At 42.5% G+C, this 19,409-nt stretch overlaps 1 protein-coding gene across 1 annotated transcript; it reads left to right on the forward strand.

Moving 5' to 3' along the window:
* Positions 1-1,951: 1,951 nt before the first annotated feature.
* Positions 1,952-15,768, forward strand: FAM174A (family with sequence similarity 174 member A). The gene is made up of 3 exons (XM_084305663.1): positions 1,952-2,296; positions 11,727-11,861; positions 15,272-15,768. The coding sequence occupies exons 1-3, from the start codon at positions 2,010-2,012 to the stop codon at positions 15,273-15,275; spliced, it is 426 nt and encodes a 141-aa protein (XP_084161789.1). The 5' UTR covers positions 1,952-2,009; the 3' UTR covers positions 15,276-15,768.
* Positions 15,769-19,409: the final 3,641 nt, after the last annotated feature.

Consider the following 19,409-nt stretch of genomic DNA (forward strand, 5'->3'; position numbering starts at 1 on the left):
GCTGCAGCACCCGCACCAAGCCCTCCTCGTCAAGCTTGTAGAGGCACAGGAAGCCGATCACAGTGCTCTGTCTGGCCTGCAGCCACCTCCCACCACTCGGCGCCAGAGATCATCTCCAGCTCCTGCTGCAGCCATGCGAGCAGGGACTTGATGTTTTCTAGGTGCTCTCAAAAAAAGGCTGCCCAGACCTTGTGTGGGAAGCTGAGCTCAGGAACCCTGGGTACCAGCTCTGCAGCCCCCTGCCCATCCTCCTGGCCCTCAGCCAAGCACTCTGTGGACTCTGGGGCAGCACACTCCAAGTAATTGTCGGCTGACCTCACCAAGTACTTGATGGTCTTGATTGTCTCATTGCAGAGGGGACAACTTGGATTTTTCTTTGCCCACCGCAGTGCACAGGTGTAGCAAGGCTGGTGGAGACAGAGTCAAATCATCCTGACTGTGCCCACAGGCTGGGCACATCCAGTCCAATAGCATGTCCATGACCACTGGGCTCTTTGTGGGCTGAGGAGAGCTGAGGTCAAAGAGCTGCTCCCCTGCCCCAAAGCTGCAGCTGCCAAAGGGCGTCCCAAACTGCACAAGGGCCAGAGTCACTCACTGTGCTGGGGTGAGCAGTAGCAATGCCCCAGCCCCTCAACAGAAACCCCTGGCCCTGCAGCTGCTCCGTCCCATGCCCCCCACCCCCTACCCCTGAGCGAGGCAGGGCCACGGAAACATGCAAATGGCTACAGGAATGGGCACTGTGAGAGGCTGCCAGCAGCCCCACAGCACAGCTCCACCAAACCCTTGCTCAATGCTCCAAGACTCGCACACGCGCTCGGCTGGAGTCCAGGCGTGAGCCAGGCTGACATGGCCTCTGCTGGTGCCCCAAGATAAGCAGCGAGGGCTGTGGGGGCCATCACCGTGGGCCATCTGACCCACAGGGCCTGTAGCACTTTGCTCCAGCTGTTACAAAGACTGTTGGGTTGGCTTGGTGTTTTGATTTGTCTTTTTTCTTTATTTTTTTCACCTTGATTTAACATGAAGTATGTTGAAAACTGGTTGAACTAGCATGCTAAGAGAGTGGGGATCAGTGCAAAGGTTTATTTCCTCTTCTTCAGTATGCAGATCAGATCTCTGAACTCCTTGCTGTAGTTTACTATTCACAAAAAAAAAAAAAAAAAAACCCTAATTAAAGAATAATTACAGGATTATCCTACCGGATGACATTTACTGAAGGAACTGCACTGTAGACACGCACATTACACAAGCAGCATAAATATCACAGTGGATTCACTCTATACAAAAACTGAACATAATTTGGGGTCTCACTTCTCCAGTTCATGAATTTCCACTAGCTTGTTAAGGTATTGATGGCTCCATGGCCTTAGTGGAGTTGTTGGCACCAGTGGAGACACACTCACTTCCTGATCCACCATTTACCTGAACAGAAAAAGGATCTGAGCTCTTCAGACACTATTGCTTCCAAACTCTCCTTTTGCTTCTCCCTTTTTAAACACTTTGCATAAAAGCTTCTTATAGGAAAAGCCAAGGAGACGACAATTCTGATTCGTAATTGCCAAACATTAAGGTGTGACCGTCATTACCAAACAGACGGGCACCCTCTGCTACTCTGACCTACAGCAGCTACCTCCAAGTTGGGAAAGCCAAAACAAGCCAGGCTGCATTGGGCACCACCTGGGTAGAGGAGGTGCAAGAGGGTGTTTGGGTGAAGTCTTTTGCGTTTGCTTTCAGTCGTCACTGCTCTCATCTGTTACTGACAGGCCACAAACTGCATTAATCTCCCCGTTCTCTTGAGGGGGACACCCCCGTGCCTGGCACCCGCCCTGTGAGTGCAGGCACCGCCCCGCAGCCACGGCCCCCCCCGGCGCCTCCACATGGCAGCGGCAGCCGCCGGGCGCCGACCCCTTCCGCTTCCGTGGGCCGGGCGGCGGCGGGGCCCGGCCGCGCTTGGGCCGCGGGGCCGGAGCCGGAGGAAGAGGGGGAGGAGGAGGAAGGCGGGGGGCAGCAGCATGTGGCCGCCGCCGCCGCCCGCCTGGCTGCTGGCGGGGCTGGTGCTGGCAGCGCGCTGCGGGGAAGCGCTCGGCGGCGCTGCCGGGGCCTCCGCCACCTCCGCCTCCCCGCGGCCCACGGAGGCGGCGGGCGGCGGCGGCAGCGCCACGCGGGGCGGCGGCGGCGGGCGGCTGGCCGAGGTGTCGGCGCCGCCCGAGCAGGGGCAGCCCATGACCCAGCGCGCCCTGTCCGTGCTTGTGCTGGCCAGCGCCGCCCTCATCGTCTACTTCGTCATCCGGACCGTGCGGTGAGGGAGCGGGGCGCCGCGGGGGGGACGGGGGAGGTGGTTGGAGTACGAGTATGGGGAGGCCAAGGAAGCAGAATGAATAAGAGCCTGGCGTTGCTGGAGCTGCAGGAAGAGCGTCTCAGAAGGTGTTGTGTGTCCAGTGTCTGCAGCCCCTTGTGTGAGGTCTGGAACCGTCCGTACTGGTGTGTGCTCCTCCGCTGGGGTGCTGCAGAGAAAATCGTCCTCATCTTGATGGTCTCAAGTGCCTGTGAATGGGAGGAAGGGGCGCTGAGCTCACTTCGTTCACAGATTCTCTGAGGCAGATGAATGTTCGTGCTCCAAGTTACAGCCGTGCTTCATTACTCTGTGACTAACAGGTTCCCTGTCCTTGGAGGGAACACAAAGTTAGATTCAAGGTGATGCATTGTGTATATGCAAAACAGTAATAAAAAAAAAGAAAACAAAAATCTGGCACTTAACCAGAATAGTGTCTTGATATGAGAAGTGCTGAGTAAAGTTTTGCTTATTGAGAGCAAAGGAAAAATAATTCCTTCACACTGGCTTTACTAAGCAGAATTCTAACCTAAATGTGGCATATTTTACCATGACATAAGTAATTCCATTTTATGGCAAAAAAAAAGCTGGTTTAAATTCAAAGCTGGTACAGTATAAGAACTTGGTGTTGTTGAAGTGTAAGCCAACCTGGCTCTGCAGGTGCTCAAAGTGGCTTCTGTAGGTACGTTGGTGATAAAAGAAAGATGAGGGAAACCGTGGGCCCTCCCTGGAAGGAAATGGGAGATCTGGTTTCTGGGATATGAAAAAGGCTGAGGTACTCAGTGACATCTTGGCCACAGCCTTCACTGACAAAAGCTCCAGCCACATGGCCCAGGCCCCAGAAGGCAAAGGCAAGGCCTAGGACAATGATGAAGATCAGGTTTGAGACCATCGAAGGAACCTGAAGGTGCACAAGACCATGGGATAGGTTACATCCACAGCTGTTGAGGAAACTGGTGGATGTAGTTGCTATTCCCCTCTCCATCTAATTTGAGAAGTCATGGTAGTCTAATGAAGTTCCCACTGACTGGAAAAGGGGAAATAATCATCATTTTAAAAAAGGGAAAATAGGAGAGCCCCAGGAACTAAGGCCGGTCAGTCTCGCCTCTGTGCCTGGCAAGATCACAGAACAGATCCTCCTGGAAACTGTGCTGAGGCACATAGAAAACAAGGAGGTGATTGGTGACAGCCAACATGGCTTCACCAAGGGCAGCTCTTGCCTGACACATCTGGTGACCTTCTGCAGTGGGGTTACAGCATTGGTGGGCAGGGGAAGTGCAACTGAGATCATCTGTGTGAACTTGTGCAAAGCATTTGACACTGTCTCCCATGATATCGTTGTCTCTAATTTGGAGAGTAATGGGTCTGAGGGAAGGACCACTGGGTGGGTAAGGTGTTGGCTGGATGGTCACACTCAAAGAGTAGTGGTCAACGGCTTAATGTTCAGGTGGAGATCAGTGACAAGTGGTTGTTCCTCAGAGGTCAGTACTGGGATTGGTGCTGTTTATCTTCTTTGTTGGTGACATGGACAGAGAGATCGAGTGCACCCTCAGCATGTTTGCTGATAACACCAGGCTCTGTGGTGCGGTTGACACGCTGGAGGGAAGGGATGCCATCCGGAGGGACCTGGGCAGGCTGGAGAGGTGGGCCTATGTGAGCTTCATGAGGTTCAACAAGGCCAAGTGCAAGGTCCTGCATCTGGACCGGGGCAATCCAAAGCACTAATATGGGCTGGGTGGAGAATGGGTGGAGGGCAGCCCTGAGGAGAAGGACCTTGGTGGTGTTGGTTGATGAGAAGCTCAGTGTGAGCCAGGGTGGTGTGTACTTACAGCCCAGTAAGCCAACTATATCCTGGGCTGCATCAAAAGAAGCATTACCAGCAGCTCGAGGAAGGTGGTTGTCCCCATCTACCCTGTTCTTGTGAGACCCCACCTGGAGTGTTGCATCCAGGTCTGGGGCCCCCAGCACAAGCAGGACATGGACATGATAGAACGAGTCCAGAGGAGGGCCACAAAGGTGATCAGAGGTCTGGAGCGCCTCTCCTGCGAAGACAGGCTCAGGGAGTTGGGGTTGTTCAGCCTGGAGAAGAGAAGGCTGCGTGGAGACCTTATAGCTGCCTGCTGGTACCTAAAGGGGGCCTACAGGAAAGTTGGGGAGGGACTCTTTGTCAGGGGGTGTGGTGACAGGACAAAGAGTAATGGTTTTAAACTGAAAGAGGGTAGATCTAGATTAGATGTAAGGAAGAAATTCTTCACTCAGTGGGTGGTGAATACACCAGGACTGGGTTGCCCAGGGAACCTGTGGATGCCCCGTCCCTGGAGGTGTTCAAGGCCAGGCTGGATGGGGCTTTGGGCAACCTGGTGTAGTGGAAGACGTCCCAGCCCATGGGAGGGGAGTTGAAACCAGGTGATCTTTAAGGTCCCTTCCAACCCAAACCATTCTATGATATTAGGAAATTACACCTCAAGTTCAAATTTGATTGTATTTTTGAGCAAGATTATTATTCAGTTGCTAGATGCACCTTGACTCAGCAAGTGAAATCTGTATTGGGTTGATGTGGTAAGGCTTTGTAGCAGGGGGCTGCAGGGGTGGCCTCTGTGAGCAGAGCCCAGCAGCTGCCCCATGTCAGAGCAGAGCCAGCTCCAGATGGCTCCAAAAGGGACCCACTGCTGGCCAGAGCTGAGCCAGGGAGTGATGCTGGGTGGGCCTCTGGGAGAGCTGATTGAAGGAGGGAAAAAAATGCTGTGAAACAGCAGCTGGGAGAGGAGTGAAAAACAGCCTTGCAGACACACAGATCAGTGCAGCAGGAGGGCAGGAGGTGCTCCAGGCCCCAGAGAAGTTCCCCTGCTTGAGATCGGGACCCCTGTTGGAACAGCTTGTGAAGAGCTGCGTCCCCTGGGATGGACCCCACGCCGGAGCAGGGGAACAGTATGGGCTTTTATCACAGATAAAAGCTCTGTGATCTGACCACAGCCCCCATTCCTCACCCTGCTGAGGTGCTTAGGAGCAGGGAGAAGGTGGAAGAGTGGGAGTGAAGTTGAGCCTGGGAAGTCGGGAGGAGATGAGGGAAGAAGGTGTTCATAACTTTCAGGTCTCACTGCGCTACTCTGGTATGGATCGGCACTGAATTAATCTTCCCCAAGTTGAGTCTGTTTTGCCCGCAGCAGTATCTGGTGAGTGATCTCCCACACCTTATCTCAGCCCAGGAATTTTTTTCATCTCGTTTTCTCGCCCTGCCCTGCTGTGGAGGGCTGAGATAGCAGCATGGTGTGCTCTGGGCAGCCAGCTGAGGTCAACCCACCGCACAGGGCTGTGAATACTTCCACTTTTTGTTGTTACCAAGTCAGCCTGTTATCAGGCTGTTTCTTTAAACAGATGTAATACTCTTTCAAGCTTGTATGGATTTACTTACACACTTCACAACTTCATTAACAGCTGATTTTAATTCTTTGTTTTAAGAACCATGTCCACTAGAGTTTCAGTGGAGCTTTTTACAACATCTAGAAAATAAATATGCAGTTAACTTTTTTTTTGTTTTGTTTTGGGAAACATTGTTAAACAAACCTCTTCCGGAATGAACACAAAGTTCCCCAGCACTGGGGTAACGTGAAGTGAAAGTCTTGCTTAAATTAGCACAGCACACATACCCACTCTCAAAACAAAACACAAACAAAAATTTCTCTGTACTTGTCTTGTTAGGATTAGGGACAACTAAATAAGTAGTTACCACTTTAGAGGATTAGATCTTAAAAGCCTTTTTTTTTTTTTTTTTTTTTTTTTCAAGTACACTCTTGTGTTTAGTTTAAGTGCATGCCTAGTTGATTTTGTTTTTAGTGCACAAAAACAATCACCCGCTTGCACCAGTCCATTTTGGGATTGATAAGCTCCTGACAGCTGCACTTTTAAGGTGCTCCTGGTTAGAAGTGCGTGTCTGAAACATTCAATCTATGCCTGTAGTAAGCAGTTCAGATTAACTTGGAGATTGACTTGTAGCAGCAACCTTAAATCCAAGTGAGATAAATGCTTGTTTGCTACTGTTGGTCTGAGAGAAAATGTCTGCACGTTCTATTTGTGCTCTCAACAACTTTGAGGTTTTATGGCCATTTTTATCTTTCTTCTAGCAGAGTAGTTTTGTTACACTCAAACAATTATTTGTCAGAAATTTAGATATTATTAAAGATAGCTCAGGTATAGAAACTGAATGGTGAGGAAGATTCTTTACAAAACAATTCAGTCTGTAGCCACTACACATTCTTTACCACATCAGAAACTTGCAACCTTTCTTAATGGAGGTCGATAATTAATAAATTTTGTACATTCTGATAAAGATATGACTTTTCTCTTTTCAGAGCCATTTGACTTTGTTTCAAGGTGGTTCCCTGAAAATCCGTTCTCAAGAAAAACTTGAGAGCTGTTACAACTTTGCTGTTGTGGCTATAACTATTTTTTTTTCCGAGTATGGTTGTGTAAACTATAGGAAGCTCCCGTGGACCTTCTCGCTGACATTGCTGATGATGCAGTTTCTCTGTCAGGAAAACAATGTATCTTGATTTTATTTCTAGTTTTATATGTGGGACTTGTTTCACTTGCCTTGTCATAAAGGTTGAGCTGCCTGCACCTTCCTTTTATAACGGAAGATTTTCAAGGAACGATATGTGTAGAAGCAAGATCACACAGCACATCCATCAAAGCTGGGAGTAAGAAAGCTTGGACAGTATGATGCCTTGTTTAGTCTACCAGCTTTAGTTTTATTGCCTTTTTTGCCTCTTAGATTTGATACTTTACAAAAAATGCGCTCTGTTTGCACTTTATGATGCACAGAAAAGCCAGTGTTGCAATTCATGCATCCTTTGTTTTCCCTCCTTCCTCTTGTCTGTACAGCTCTGTTGTTTTTACATGAAGCCTATTGCAGTCAAAAGTTGTCTTTGGTGTTTATGTAGGAAGAAGTACATGCCATTAGTTCTCTAGTCTTTCTGAGATGATGAGAAAGCAAGTGTAGCAGATGAGATGAAATGGCTATTTTTTCTTTTAGACAGCTGTTAGTGTGCTACACAATGCGGCATGTTAAGACAGAACATGCACATGGTTCAGCATGAATTGTGTTCCATAATTTCAACTTAAAGTACTTTTCCAGGAAGTTATTTGTAAGCCTTTGGATTTGGATTGTTGAATTTCTTTTATGGATATAAACGTGTAGCTCATGCGTGCCCTTCACAGGGGAGGAAAAAAAAAAAAAGAGAAAAAGAAAAAGGAGGGCTCAGTTAGGGTGAAATAGTGATAACTTTATTTTTATTGAGAATGTGTTTTGTAACTGACCCAGTTCATGGCTCAGGAAGAATCCATGTAGTTTGAAATATTCATTAATGGAGAATGTGAATGGGCTGTATCTTGTTGTTTGCTCATACCAGGCACTACACTTTAGGGTGTGACTTTCCCAACACTGGGTCAGCTCTGGGACAGCTAAAATTTAGTTCTGTCACAAAGACCATTATCAAACTCCTCAATGACATTTTTTTTTTTTCCTGAGCTATGCTTACTTCAACTTATCCACATATTTGAAAGTAGTCAGTCTTTGGAACTGTTGATCAAAAAATGATGATTTTCACTTTTAAGGCGATATATGCTGCTGGCCTGTAAGTAACAGCTGAGGCTTGAGGTGATTGGAGAGCTACAATTCCCTTGTCATGTACTTCGCAGAATCCTCTAAAGTATTGTGAAGCTGAGTAGTAGGGAACAGGGGAGATTGGTTTATTGGAGAGCTTACTATCAGTAAAAAGCTTCTAGTAGAAAGGCACTTTACATAGAAAGGTTAATTAGCAATTCATACTGTATTGATCTGATCTTGTTTTCAGTCTTTGTGGTTTGTAGCAAGGGTAGTTGCTTGTACTGCACAAGTTAGGGTAGTATAAAAAAAAATCTCACCCCCTCACCCTCCTGTGTCCTTTGTCCTTTTTCATGTTTCTTAGATGTGCTTTGAACTTGACTTGTTTTGCTTCTACTCTCATATTCTTATATTTTCTGCCTTTTTTTTGACCACCAGTATTTCTTATTTATCTCCCCTTTTAACAGTCTGTTATTTATACCATCTCTGATGTTATTGTCATACTATTTGCTTGTATTTTGTTGCAGATTCCTCTATTGCTGTCAGCTGTCTTTGAAAAAGGATTGGAACTGAACACAGAAAAATATGTCTTTTTATGAACTTTTAATGCCATTTTTTTGTAACTTCATCTTCTTAGACCACAAGTTGTAACTACAGAGATAAAAATAGTCTGCATTAAGTTGCTGAGAGCAGTAGAGAATGCTACAGACTTTAACAAAATTGGGCTTTTGTCCTACGTTTTCTTCCTAACAGTCACATGGTAGCCAGACCTACGTTAGTTTTTCTTGACAGTGCTTTAGTGTCCTAGTAATCATACAGGTATGTCATATAAGCATTTCCAGTATCGTTTTAGCTTCAGTTTGGTAACTAATCTGTATACAGATAAAGTTTTTATGTCACTAGTAATTCTTTTGTCAGTTTCTCGACAGCATTCACTTGAATCTATATATATATTTTTAGTTTTAGTTTTAGTTTAAATACATTACTCTTTCTATTATCATCATGCTCCCTGACAAAGAGTCCCTCCCCAGCTTTCCAGCAGGCCTCGTTTAGGTATCAGGCAGTTGTTATAAGGTCTCCGCAGAGTCTTGTCTTCTATAGGCTGAACAAGCCCAGCTCCCTCAGCTTGTGTTTGTAGAAGAGGTGCTCCAGACCCTTGATCATTTTTGTGGCCCCCCTCTGGACTAACTCCAAAATGTCCATCTCCTTGTGCTGGAGGCTCCAGAGCTGAACACGGTGCTCTAGGTGGGGTCTCAAGAGAGCAGAGTGGAGGGGGACAATCACCTCTGCAGCCTTGCTGGCCATGTTTCCTTTGATGCAGTCGAAGATACGGTTGGCTTTCTGGGCTGCAGGTGCACATTGACAGCTCATGTTGGCCTTCTTGTCAGCCAACGCCCCCAGGTCCTTCTCCTCAGGGCTGCTCTCCACCCATTCTCCACCCAGCCTGTATTTGTGCTTGGGATTACCCTGGCCCAGATGCAGGACCTTGCACTTGTCCTTGTTGAACCCCATGAGTTTGGCACAGGCCCACCTCTCCAAGGTCCCTCTGGATGGCAGAGGGTTTCTACTGTTCACATGTCCACAAGTGCTTGTCCGAGTGTAAGTTGTGTAGCAAAAATGAAAGACACTGTGTATGAAGCAACCATATTTTTCATCATAAGGCTTCTAATTTTCTTTTGCTTGGTACTTTATAGTATACCACTTCTTTCTATGTTAAGGACTGTTGAAAAACAATGAATTTTATCTTGAGCGGAAAGGTGATATTTGCGTGTCTTTGTGATTAGCCTTAGATTTAAGCAGTAAGTTGTACTAAAGCACGTATGGCAAACAGTTGATTCTATTTCAAATCAGGAGGAGGAAATTATCTTGATAATTATTTTTTTTTAATATAATATCATGTTTGCATGCTTCAAAAAAAGGTATATATTTTATACCTTTCTCATCTGAACATGTTAGTATTTGCTTCTCAACTACAAAAGGAGGTCTAATTCACTGGGATATAATGTAGACCAAGAATGGATGCTGCTTAATGTGAAAAGGATGGTTCTTTTCTGTAACATCTAAAAAATAAATAAGCAAAAATAAAAAGAATTCTAGAAGCATACCAGAGTTCAGGACAAACTGAAGCCGTAACTCTCGATATCATATTCGTCTCTCTAACAAGATGACTGAAGTGGTGCCTCAGAGGTGACTATATGTTGTATAGCAATAGTATAGTGTATATAATATTATTTAAGCATAACTTACTATACTCTTTTTGATGATTAGCTTTGAAACATCTCATATTTAAATTCCTGAAAACCATGAATGCCTTTCCTAGGCACCTAATGTAGGTTTGTAAATTTTATTTTAGGTGTTGCTAAGAGGAAATGTTGTGTCTCTGTGGTTTTAACTAAATGTCTAGAAAGTATTTGTTTTTAAGACAACTTTACTCAGTCAAACCACTCTCACATAGCTGCTGTTTGTGAGTATGAATTAGCTGAAAGTGGCTCTGTCAGCATTTTGTAACAGACACCTTTGTATATTGTTAGCTGAGAAGCTAGTTATCTTGAGTTCCTGATCCTCAAAGAGTTGAGCAAGGTCTATTCAATGCCTATAGTTGTGCAAAGCCAAAAGCATGCTTGAGGCTTACATGGGACCCAGGCCCACACAGAGAACATAAGAAAGGAAAATTCAGACTGTGTTTGTAAGTACTGTCTTAATCTTGAAATACGAATCACTTTGTGAATCAATTTTGTGAAATGCAAATGACATAGATTCTACGGGTTCTCTCTTACTTCAAAATGTTAAAAAAAAATAAAATAAAATAAAATAAAAATCCTACAACTGAGGATGTAAGGTTCGGTATTGAAGAGGAAATAGCTGAGGAACTGAGGAGTTAGTTTTTAAAATTAGGAAATTGACCTCTCAAGTTCCTGATTGCAGTAGCAATGATGAACTTGATGAATAGTGAGTGTCTGCTGAGTATTTTTAGGTTTTCCTTCACCATGAGTTGGTTTGAAAAAGTTAATTCTCTTCTACACATAAGTTTTCATTTATGTCAAGAATTTATTCTATTTCACACTTAAGGTCAAAGGTCTAAACAAATTCACTTACAATATAAGAGGTAGTGGATTTTTATATATGCAATGTTATTAATGCAAGATGTTTATTACTCATTACTATGAAAAAGAGATCTTTGTTTTTTTCAAACTCTGTTCTGCATGTTTTACTGCTAGTTATTGTATGGGTGATTGACTTAATTATGAACAATGAAGCTTCTTAATGTTATTTGTGAAGTCTTCTCTAGGCATCAGGTTTAAAATGATGGAACCCATGGCTTGTGCTGAATCTCTACTAGTTTTGCTGAGTTTATCTCTGATTTGATCTGCTGTTTTATAAAGCAAGTACCAAATTCATAGCAAGGTGATTTTTTTTAATTGTAGGATCTGCTAGAAGTGTGCTTGCATATGTTTTTATCTGGCTCTTGCATATAGTTACTAACCACTGTTTTGTATTCACTTTTTTGTATTAGCTATTAAGTGCCTTTTTGTATTCTCTGCAGTAATTCTATACTAAAGTAAAGGTGACAAATTTTTATTGGCTTCAGTCATTTCTTGTAAATTCTTCACACTTGGAATTGTGTACAGTCTGAATTTCACTGAGCTAAGGGTGTTACAGTGTAAATATGGTAATTTCTTAAAACTTATGATCAGTATCAATATAACTGTGTTTTAAGGGATGGTCTTCTTGCATTGTTGGAATTGAAAGTAGTGATAAATTTTTAGAACTTACATATTGTACAATACATTTCAGGCTCCGAAGACGTAACAGAAAAACCCGAAGATACGGAGTTTTGGATACAAACATAGAAAACATGGAGCTGACTCCCTTAGAGCAAGATGATGATGATGATGATACAACACTATTTGATGCCAATCATCCTCGAAGGTTTGTATAAAGGAGCTGTATGTCTGTGCAGTGAAGGTATGGATGATAAGTATCTTGACTGAAACAGCTCACTACTTTGTTTCATACGTGGTTGGAGAAAGGGTATCAAGATCATTTAAATTTTAAATGGGCAAGAATTAAGTGGTCAAGAAGATAAACTTAGTACTTCTGCTACTCTTGATCTACTCCAGAACACCATTTGTCTTCAGCATATGAGTTCCAGAAAAATGGAGAGGAAGGTAGGATATTTTGGTTAAAAATAGTGTCATTACTAAAGCTAACCAAGTTTATCTGCTTTACATACTTCAGTTATTCCATTCTTGGGTATTTCACTCTTGTTCCTTACGGGATGAAATAGAACCAACAACAGTAAGGGCTGCAGTATGTTTTACACTAAGGTGCTTTACAACTGTAGACAGCAGGCCCCAGACTACACTTGCTGTTAACTTTGGTATCTAAGAAAAAAACAAAACATTATGGCGTAGTGTTGTAGTTGAGGAAAAAGCTGTCCCAAATACTCAACTTCTGTTCAGCTGTTCTCAGTACTGCAGCAAATCAGTTTGCTTTAGATATACCAAGTAATTTGGAAGTGTTTGAAAGTAACTTACTGATCAGACCATTTTAAAAATAGTTGTCTAAATGACATAGAGTACAAACAATTTGAATAGATTAGCAGTATTTCGTTTATCTCATGACATAGCTGTTGTAAGATAAGTCAAGTGTTTATTAGTGTTAACATTAACAATTAGCTCCTCACATACTGTGGCATCTTGTTGATAGAAGAACCTCCAGTGCATACATAGTATTTGATTTAAAAGCATCAGTTTCAGATGAAAACTAAAAATACACAATGTTTTGATCCAAGTCCAAAAGCTCAGAAAAAGTGGGAAAAGTGGAATATTTGAACAAGGTTAGAACATGTCATAGCCTGGGGTGATAGATATCACTATATAAATATATAGTGATATAACTTGTAGGATAGGTATACCTCTCTTTCTCTCTCTCTTTCTCTCTTTCTCTCTTTCTCTCTCTCTCTCTCTCTCTCTCTCTCTTTCTCTCTTTCTCTCTTTCTCTCTTTCCCTCTTTCCCTCTTTCCCTCTTTCCCTCTTTCCCTCTTTCCCTCTTTCCCTCTTTCCCTCTTTCCCTCTTTCCCTCTTTCCCTCTTTCCCTCTTTCCCTCTTTCCCTCTTTCCCTCTTTCCCTCTTTCCCTCTTTCCCTCTTTCCCTCTTTCCCTCTTTCTCTCTTTCTCTCTTTCTCGCGTCCAAAATGGCATGAAATGTAATGGTGTTGGCTTACAGAAGAGGTGATAATGTACAGCAGATGTTTCTGTTAACCTGCTGAGGAAATAAACAGAATAAAAGTAATAACCACAAAAGTGAATAACAATAGATAATAGAGAAAGAAAATGTTACTGTTGTTTCAGAATAGCTCAGAAAGTAAGCGTTTAAGTGATCAAAGCCATTATGAGAAAAAAAATAAGTTATATATAGTCGATAAAGCAAATTTACTCTGCGTACGTATACTGAGAGCTAGCTGTGTTTTTCTGTGTAGGGAGAAGCTCTAAAAATTTCTTCTAACAGAAGTTACTGTTATCTTGAAATAATGTTTGCGCATAGGAGAAAAACAGTTCTGGACAATCTGAATGTGCTCAACAAAGCTCAGTATAGATCAGGTTAATAAAATGCTGCCCGAACTTTGCAAAGGGACAGCATTGCTGGAAAGAAAGCTTGAAAGCTGATATCGAGCACCTTATTTACATATGTATATAACATATATCAATAATTAGGAATACACTTTTTCAGTTAGTTTATTTTACCTTCTTTCAACTAGATCTTTTGTATCTGCATGACAGATTGTGGTGGTTTTAAGCTGATGGGCAGCTATGCTCTACCATGCTGCTTTCACTCCTCTAAAGAATGGAGGGAGAAGATAAGAAAAAAGGCTCATGGGAATAAGAAGATCATTGACCAATTAACATTATGAGCAAAACAGATTCAGCATTTGGAGATTAATGTACTTTATTGCTTATTACTAACAGACTAGAGCAGTGAGAACTGAAAGCAAACAAAAAACCACTTACCCCCCAAAAGGAAAAACACCTTCTTTCCAGTGTGGGGTCCCTCCCACAGGATGCCCCTTCCCAAACTGAGCCTGCGGGGGCTGCCCACAGGCAGCAGCTCTTCAAGCACTGCTCCCACACGGCTCCGTCCCACGGGCTCCATCCATCCCCCAGGAGCAAACTGCTCCAGCACGGGTCCCCCACAGGTGGGGGCAGCTCCCCCCAGACCCCCTGCTCCTGCGTGGGCTCCTCTCCACGGGCTGCAGCTCCGGCCCGGGGCCTGCTCCTGCGGGGGCTCTCCATGGGCTGCAGCCTCCTCCAGGCCACATCCACCTGCTCCACCGGGGGCTCCTCCACCCATGGGGGGGCTGAAGCGTGGAGATCTGCTCCATGTGGGACCCATGGGCTGCAGGGGGACAGCCTGCTCCACCAGGGGCCTCTCCCTGCACAGGCTGCAGGGGAACTGCTGCTGCCTGCCTGGAGCGCCTCCTGCCCTCCTGCTGCCTTCACCTGTGGTGCTGTGGGGCTGGTTCAGCAGCATCTGCACAAAAGCTGATTCAGCTGTTGTGCAGCAAAATTTTTTCCCCTTTCTTAAGTCTGCTCTTCCAAAGGCCCAACCAGCGAGACTTACTGGCTCAGCTGTGGCCAGCAGCAGCTCCCTTTTGGAGCCACCTGGTGCTGGCTCTGATGTAACATGGGACAGCTGCTGGGCTTTGCTCACAGAGGCCACCCATGCAACCCTCTGCTAGCAAAACCCTTTCCACGTAAACCCAGTGCAATCACACTGATAGTTTACAGTCTTCATTAAATCACTTCATGCATGCTCTACTTGCTGCACTGCAAGTCACAAGGTAAACAATAATTCTATTTATGATAGCATTCCAGTTATGGAATGCTACTTAGAGTTACCAAAATTTGAATAGGAACTCAAGAGCCTTGTAAGTTCACTGTGTCTTAAGTGGTATTTAATCTTATAAACTGCGTGCATATATATATGTATATTAAAAATAATAATATATGGAGATCTGTAATTAAATATGAAGCATGTAGTTCGCTTCATGTGACAAGATATCTATTCACTATTTAACCCGTCTACTTCAAAAATACGTCTAACATGTGTGGAAGAGGGCAAATGTGTCTTTGAAATGCACTGTTTTTCTATTTGGGAGGTTTAAATGAATGGTGTTTTATGACACTTCACAATAATGTGGTAACTAAGTGTTTTTATGGGTAAATTTACTAATGTAATATAGTTCTTTGTTGTCTTAAAATTTGGTCTTTAAAAATACGGGCTAAAGTTACCCTTGAAACAAGATATTCCACATTAATGCATTGATTTCTTCTGTTGTAGATAAGTACGTGCCTTTCAATGAAAGAACTTAATCTTAGAACCTGAGACTGCTTCAAGGGAGGAGTAAGAAGCAAGAGGATATGCAAGTTGGGGAGGGGCTAATTAAAACTGTGTATATTATAGCATCCTTAATTTGTTGCAATAAATACTGTACCAATTTGTTGTACCTTTTTGTATATAGAGAAATGTAAATGTAAAGTCTATGAGATAGGATGCACTAAAATGAAAACCTATTTGGAAGGGAGATTACTTTTAAAACAGGGTATTTTTTGTTTGCTGTAAATCTTGTATGCCCTAAGTGTGATATACACTTTTTCTACAGTAATCTGGAATGTTAACATTTTTTTCTTTTTTCTTTTTTTTTTTTCTTTTTTTTTTTCTTTTTTTTTCTGATACTAAATTATCAGTAAACTTATCCTCTGTGGACTTCTCAGAATTGTTAGAACTTAATTTTATTTTAGATGTTTTGCCCTTTGGAAATAAAAACTCCAACTACTGCTTTTTGTGTTGAGATTTTTTTTTTAACTAATTAACATGTTGTATGTAAGTTTTAGTGAACAAATAAAGACTGTTCACAATGTTCCTAACATTAGGTGTAATACTTCAACACTTTATAGATATTAAGGATATTACTTAGTCTTGTTGAACCAGAAATGTAGAACCTTTTTGCTGATAAAACTACTGATTTTGGCTTAATTTACTTTGGAGGGCCATCTTTAACTGGTGTGAGCAGATGTTGGTCCACTGACTTACGGGTACTACTTACGGGTATATGCCACGTGGTGTCACTATTCAGACAGAAAGAATAGGTAAAGAATCACAGAATCATATAGGTTGGAAGAGACCTCCAAGATCACCTAGTCCAACCTCTGACCTAACACTAACAAGTCCTCCACTAAACCATATCCCTAAGCTCTACATCTAAATGTCTTTTAAAGACCTCCAGGGATGGTGACTCACCCGCTTCCCTGGGCAGCCCATTACAATACCTAACAACCCTCTCGGTAAAGAAGTTCTTCCTAATATCCAACCTAAACCTCCCTTTAGCCCATTTCCTCTCATCCTGTCACCAGGCACGTGGGAGAACAGACCAATCCCCACCTCGCTACAGCCTCCTTTAAGGTACATGTAGAGAGTGATAAGGTTGCCCCTGAGCCTCCTTTTCTCCAGGCTGAACAAGCCCAGCTCCCTCATCCGCTCCTCATAAGACTTGTTCTCCAGCCTCCTCACCAGCTTCGTCGCCCTTCTCTGGACTTGCTCAAGTGCCTCAGTGTCCTTCTTGTAGCAAGGGGCCCAAAACTGAACACAGTACTCGAGGTGCGGCCTCACCAGAGCTGAGTACAGGGGGACGATCACCTCCCTAGCCCTGCTGGCCACACTGCTTCTGATACAAGCCAGGATGCTGTTGGCCTTCTTGGCCACCTGAGCAAGAGTTCAAGACTTCAGTTAAGCTTGTTTAGTTTTGTACTCTTTAAATCTGGGGCAATTACTAAGCTTGAATCATAAATCTAAAATGTAAAAGTGACATCAGAAGCAGTTGGTGAAATGTAAACTGTGAAACGTGCAGTAACATTCATATGAATGCAGATGAAACCAGAAGTTTTTTTTTGTTTGTTTTAGCCAGTGCCCCAAAAATTAAAGGAAGAAGTGTATTGTAGGTAAAATGTTCAAGGTCTAGTTTATTAAAATTACATTAGTGTAAATGCATTACAAATTCTGTGTATGTTTAGTATCAAGGCATAAACCTTCTAGCAGCATTGGTGCAGCTGGCTATTTTTCCTGAAAGTTCTTGTGGTTTGGAAAAGGGGTAGGGGGTATTTTCCCTGATTCTTCAGTCCCCTCTTCAGATTCTTCAGTAGAAATGCCTTTGAGGATATTTCTATAATGATGAGGGGTGTCTGCGTTAAAGATTTTTTAACCATCTACTAGATGATGTGTACTGAAACCATATTACTATTTACTATTTTGCCATAGTAAAAACTTAGATTGGGTCTGAATTAATGGATGCAAAATCAGCTTCCTAAGGTAAAGTTTGTCTACAGTTTGTTCATATGTTGTACACTGCTTAGAAATATATTGTATTTACAATATACCAAGTCTTTATTTTACTTCCTCCCCTCTTCTGTGCATTTTTCTTTCTCTGCATATTTAAAAGTGAAATGAGAACAGCACTGAGTTTTAGAAAGGTTTAGCTGGGGAATCCAGAAAGAAACATTGTGAGGAATAGCTGTGTCATAGACTGTAGGTAGGTGAAAGAACAACAAATAAGTTGTGTGATAGAATGTAAAGCATGTTGCTCCCGTATGTAAAGGGGACCATCAACGTTAAAATTCAGTGTAATTGTATACTTTCACTAGATTTTTATTTATTTATTTATTTATTTTCTAGTGGTGTTGAACATGAACATGGTGTTTCTAGTGGTGTTGAACATGAACCCTAGCATAGAAGGCTGTCTTCCTGACTTCCTAAAATTCTGTAGAAACTTTCTAGCCCTTCAGCTGAATACATCCTGAAGAGCTGTTAAGCTTGCTAAGCATAGATAAGTACAAATTTTCTGGGTTTAAACAAACAACAATAAAACAGATTTTTCAAAACGGTATGTGGACTTCTTGGGTTCATTCCTTCAAAATTATGAGGATATAACATAGGTGGCTATATAGAAATCATAAAACTAGTAATAAGTTGATACAATTTTGCATTCTGGTATTTCAGATACTATGTGGTTCATGGTGCAACTTCCTCAATCTTTTCCAGGCAGTATCTAATTTCAGGAGCTGAATTGGATAGTCATCGACACGAACTTTCTCCAAAATGCCTGTGTTGCACCTGTCTTGGTCTTAACAGATAGAAATCTGCTTTGAGTTGTGCTCAGCCCCTGTTGATACACACACCATCACCAAAGCTCCTTCTAGTTGTTCATAAAAAAGAAGTTACACAGAATCACAGAATCACAGAATTTTCTAGGTTGGAAGAGACCTCAAGATCATCGAGTCCAACCTCTGACCTAACGCTAACAGTCCCCACTAAACCATTTCCCTAAGCTCTACAATAGCTTCTTACAAAAATTTGGCACCTTTTGCGGGGAAGAATATGTCATCACAGAGGCCAGTAACTGATCTATGTATAAATGGGACTAAAGTAGATTTAATTTTAGATATCAAGTAGATTTATCACATTACAATTTGTTGTAAAACATGAGATCAAAAAGATGAAGACCATTAATTATGAAGTTGAATAGCTACACTTCACCTACTAGTATTCCTGTTTGAGACAAAGTGTTAATAGACCAGTAAAGAATGGGAGCTATCTGCTGAAATAATGCTGTTTATAAGAAGGCCCAGGTTTAATGAGAAATAAACCAATTTGGGAGATACAGGAAATAAACCTATAGGGGGAGAGGCATATGACTGCTGGAGACAGAAACTGAATGTGGAGTAAAGTCTTGGAAGACTCCAGGAAAACAAGTTTTTTTAAAGATGGCCTTGCAGATTTTACAACTAGCAGAGCTTTTATTGTTTGTTAGGGCTTTGTCATTTTTTTGTTCATTAGTGCAATGTGAGACAAAGCTTGTAGTTCCTGATCAAATTTGAACAAACCAGTTCATTGCATTGAAAGAATAAGAGTATTTCCTCAAACTGCAGACTGTTCTGAGAATAGGAAATCCATGAGGCAGAAGAGGCAAAAAGCATTTTTCTTCTTGACTAGTAAGAGCTAGGAAAAAACTTTAATGTATACGTTAATTGAAACACACAGGTCTCAAAAGACCCCATGTGGCCCGACTGCTTAGTTTTAGAATAGATTTGCTATTTACTGCAATTTTTTTGTCTCATGGTAGTACTAGTGATGCCATTGTTTGAAGTTAACTGCTATGCCACTGCAGAATTGTCCCAGATCTCTCTGAACTACTGTGTTCTAATCATATGATTGCCTGTTTTTATCTATCCACAATTGCTTATTTATTCCAAGTGGCTTGCACTCTGTTCTGCCTACATGTTGAAGAATTCTTATTTTAAGGCACAGAATAATGAGAAGATTTAATAAAGATAATATCAGGATGGATGGGTGGATAAGTTCAAGTGTTGATTTTATTAAGAGGTAAAAATAAAAATCTTAAATCATTATTATTTTTATTTATTTA

This window comes from Netta rufina (genome assembly GCF_964035555.1).
Source record: "Netta rufina genome assembly, chromosome: Z".
Taxonomy (NCBI): Eukaryota; Metazoa; Chordata; class Aves; order Anseriformes; family Anatidae; genus Netta; species Netta rufina.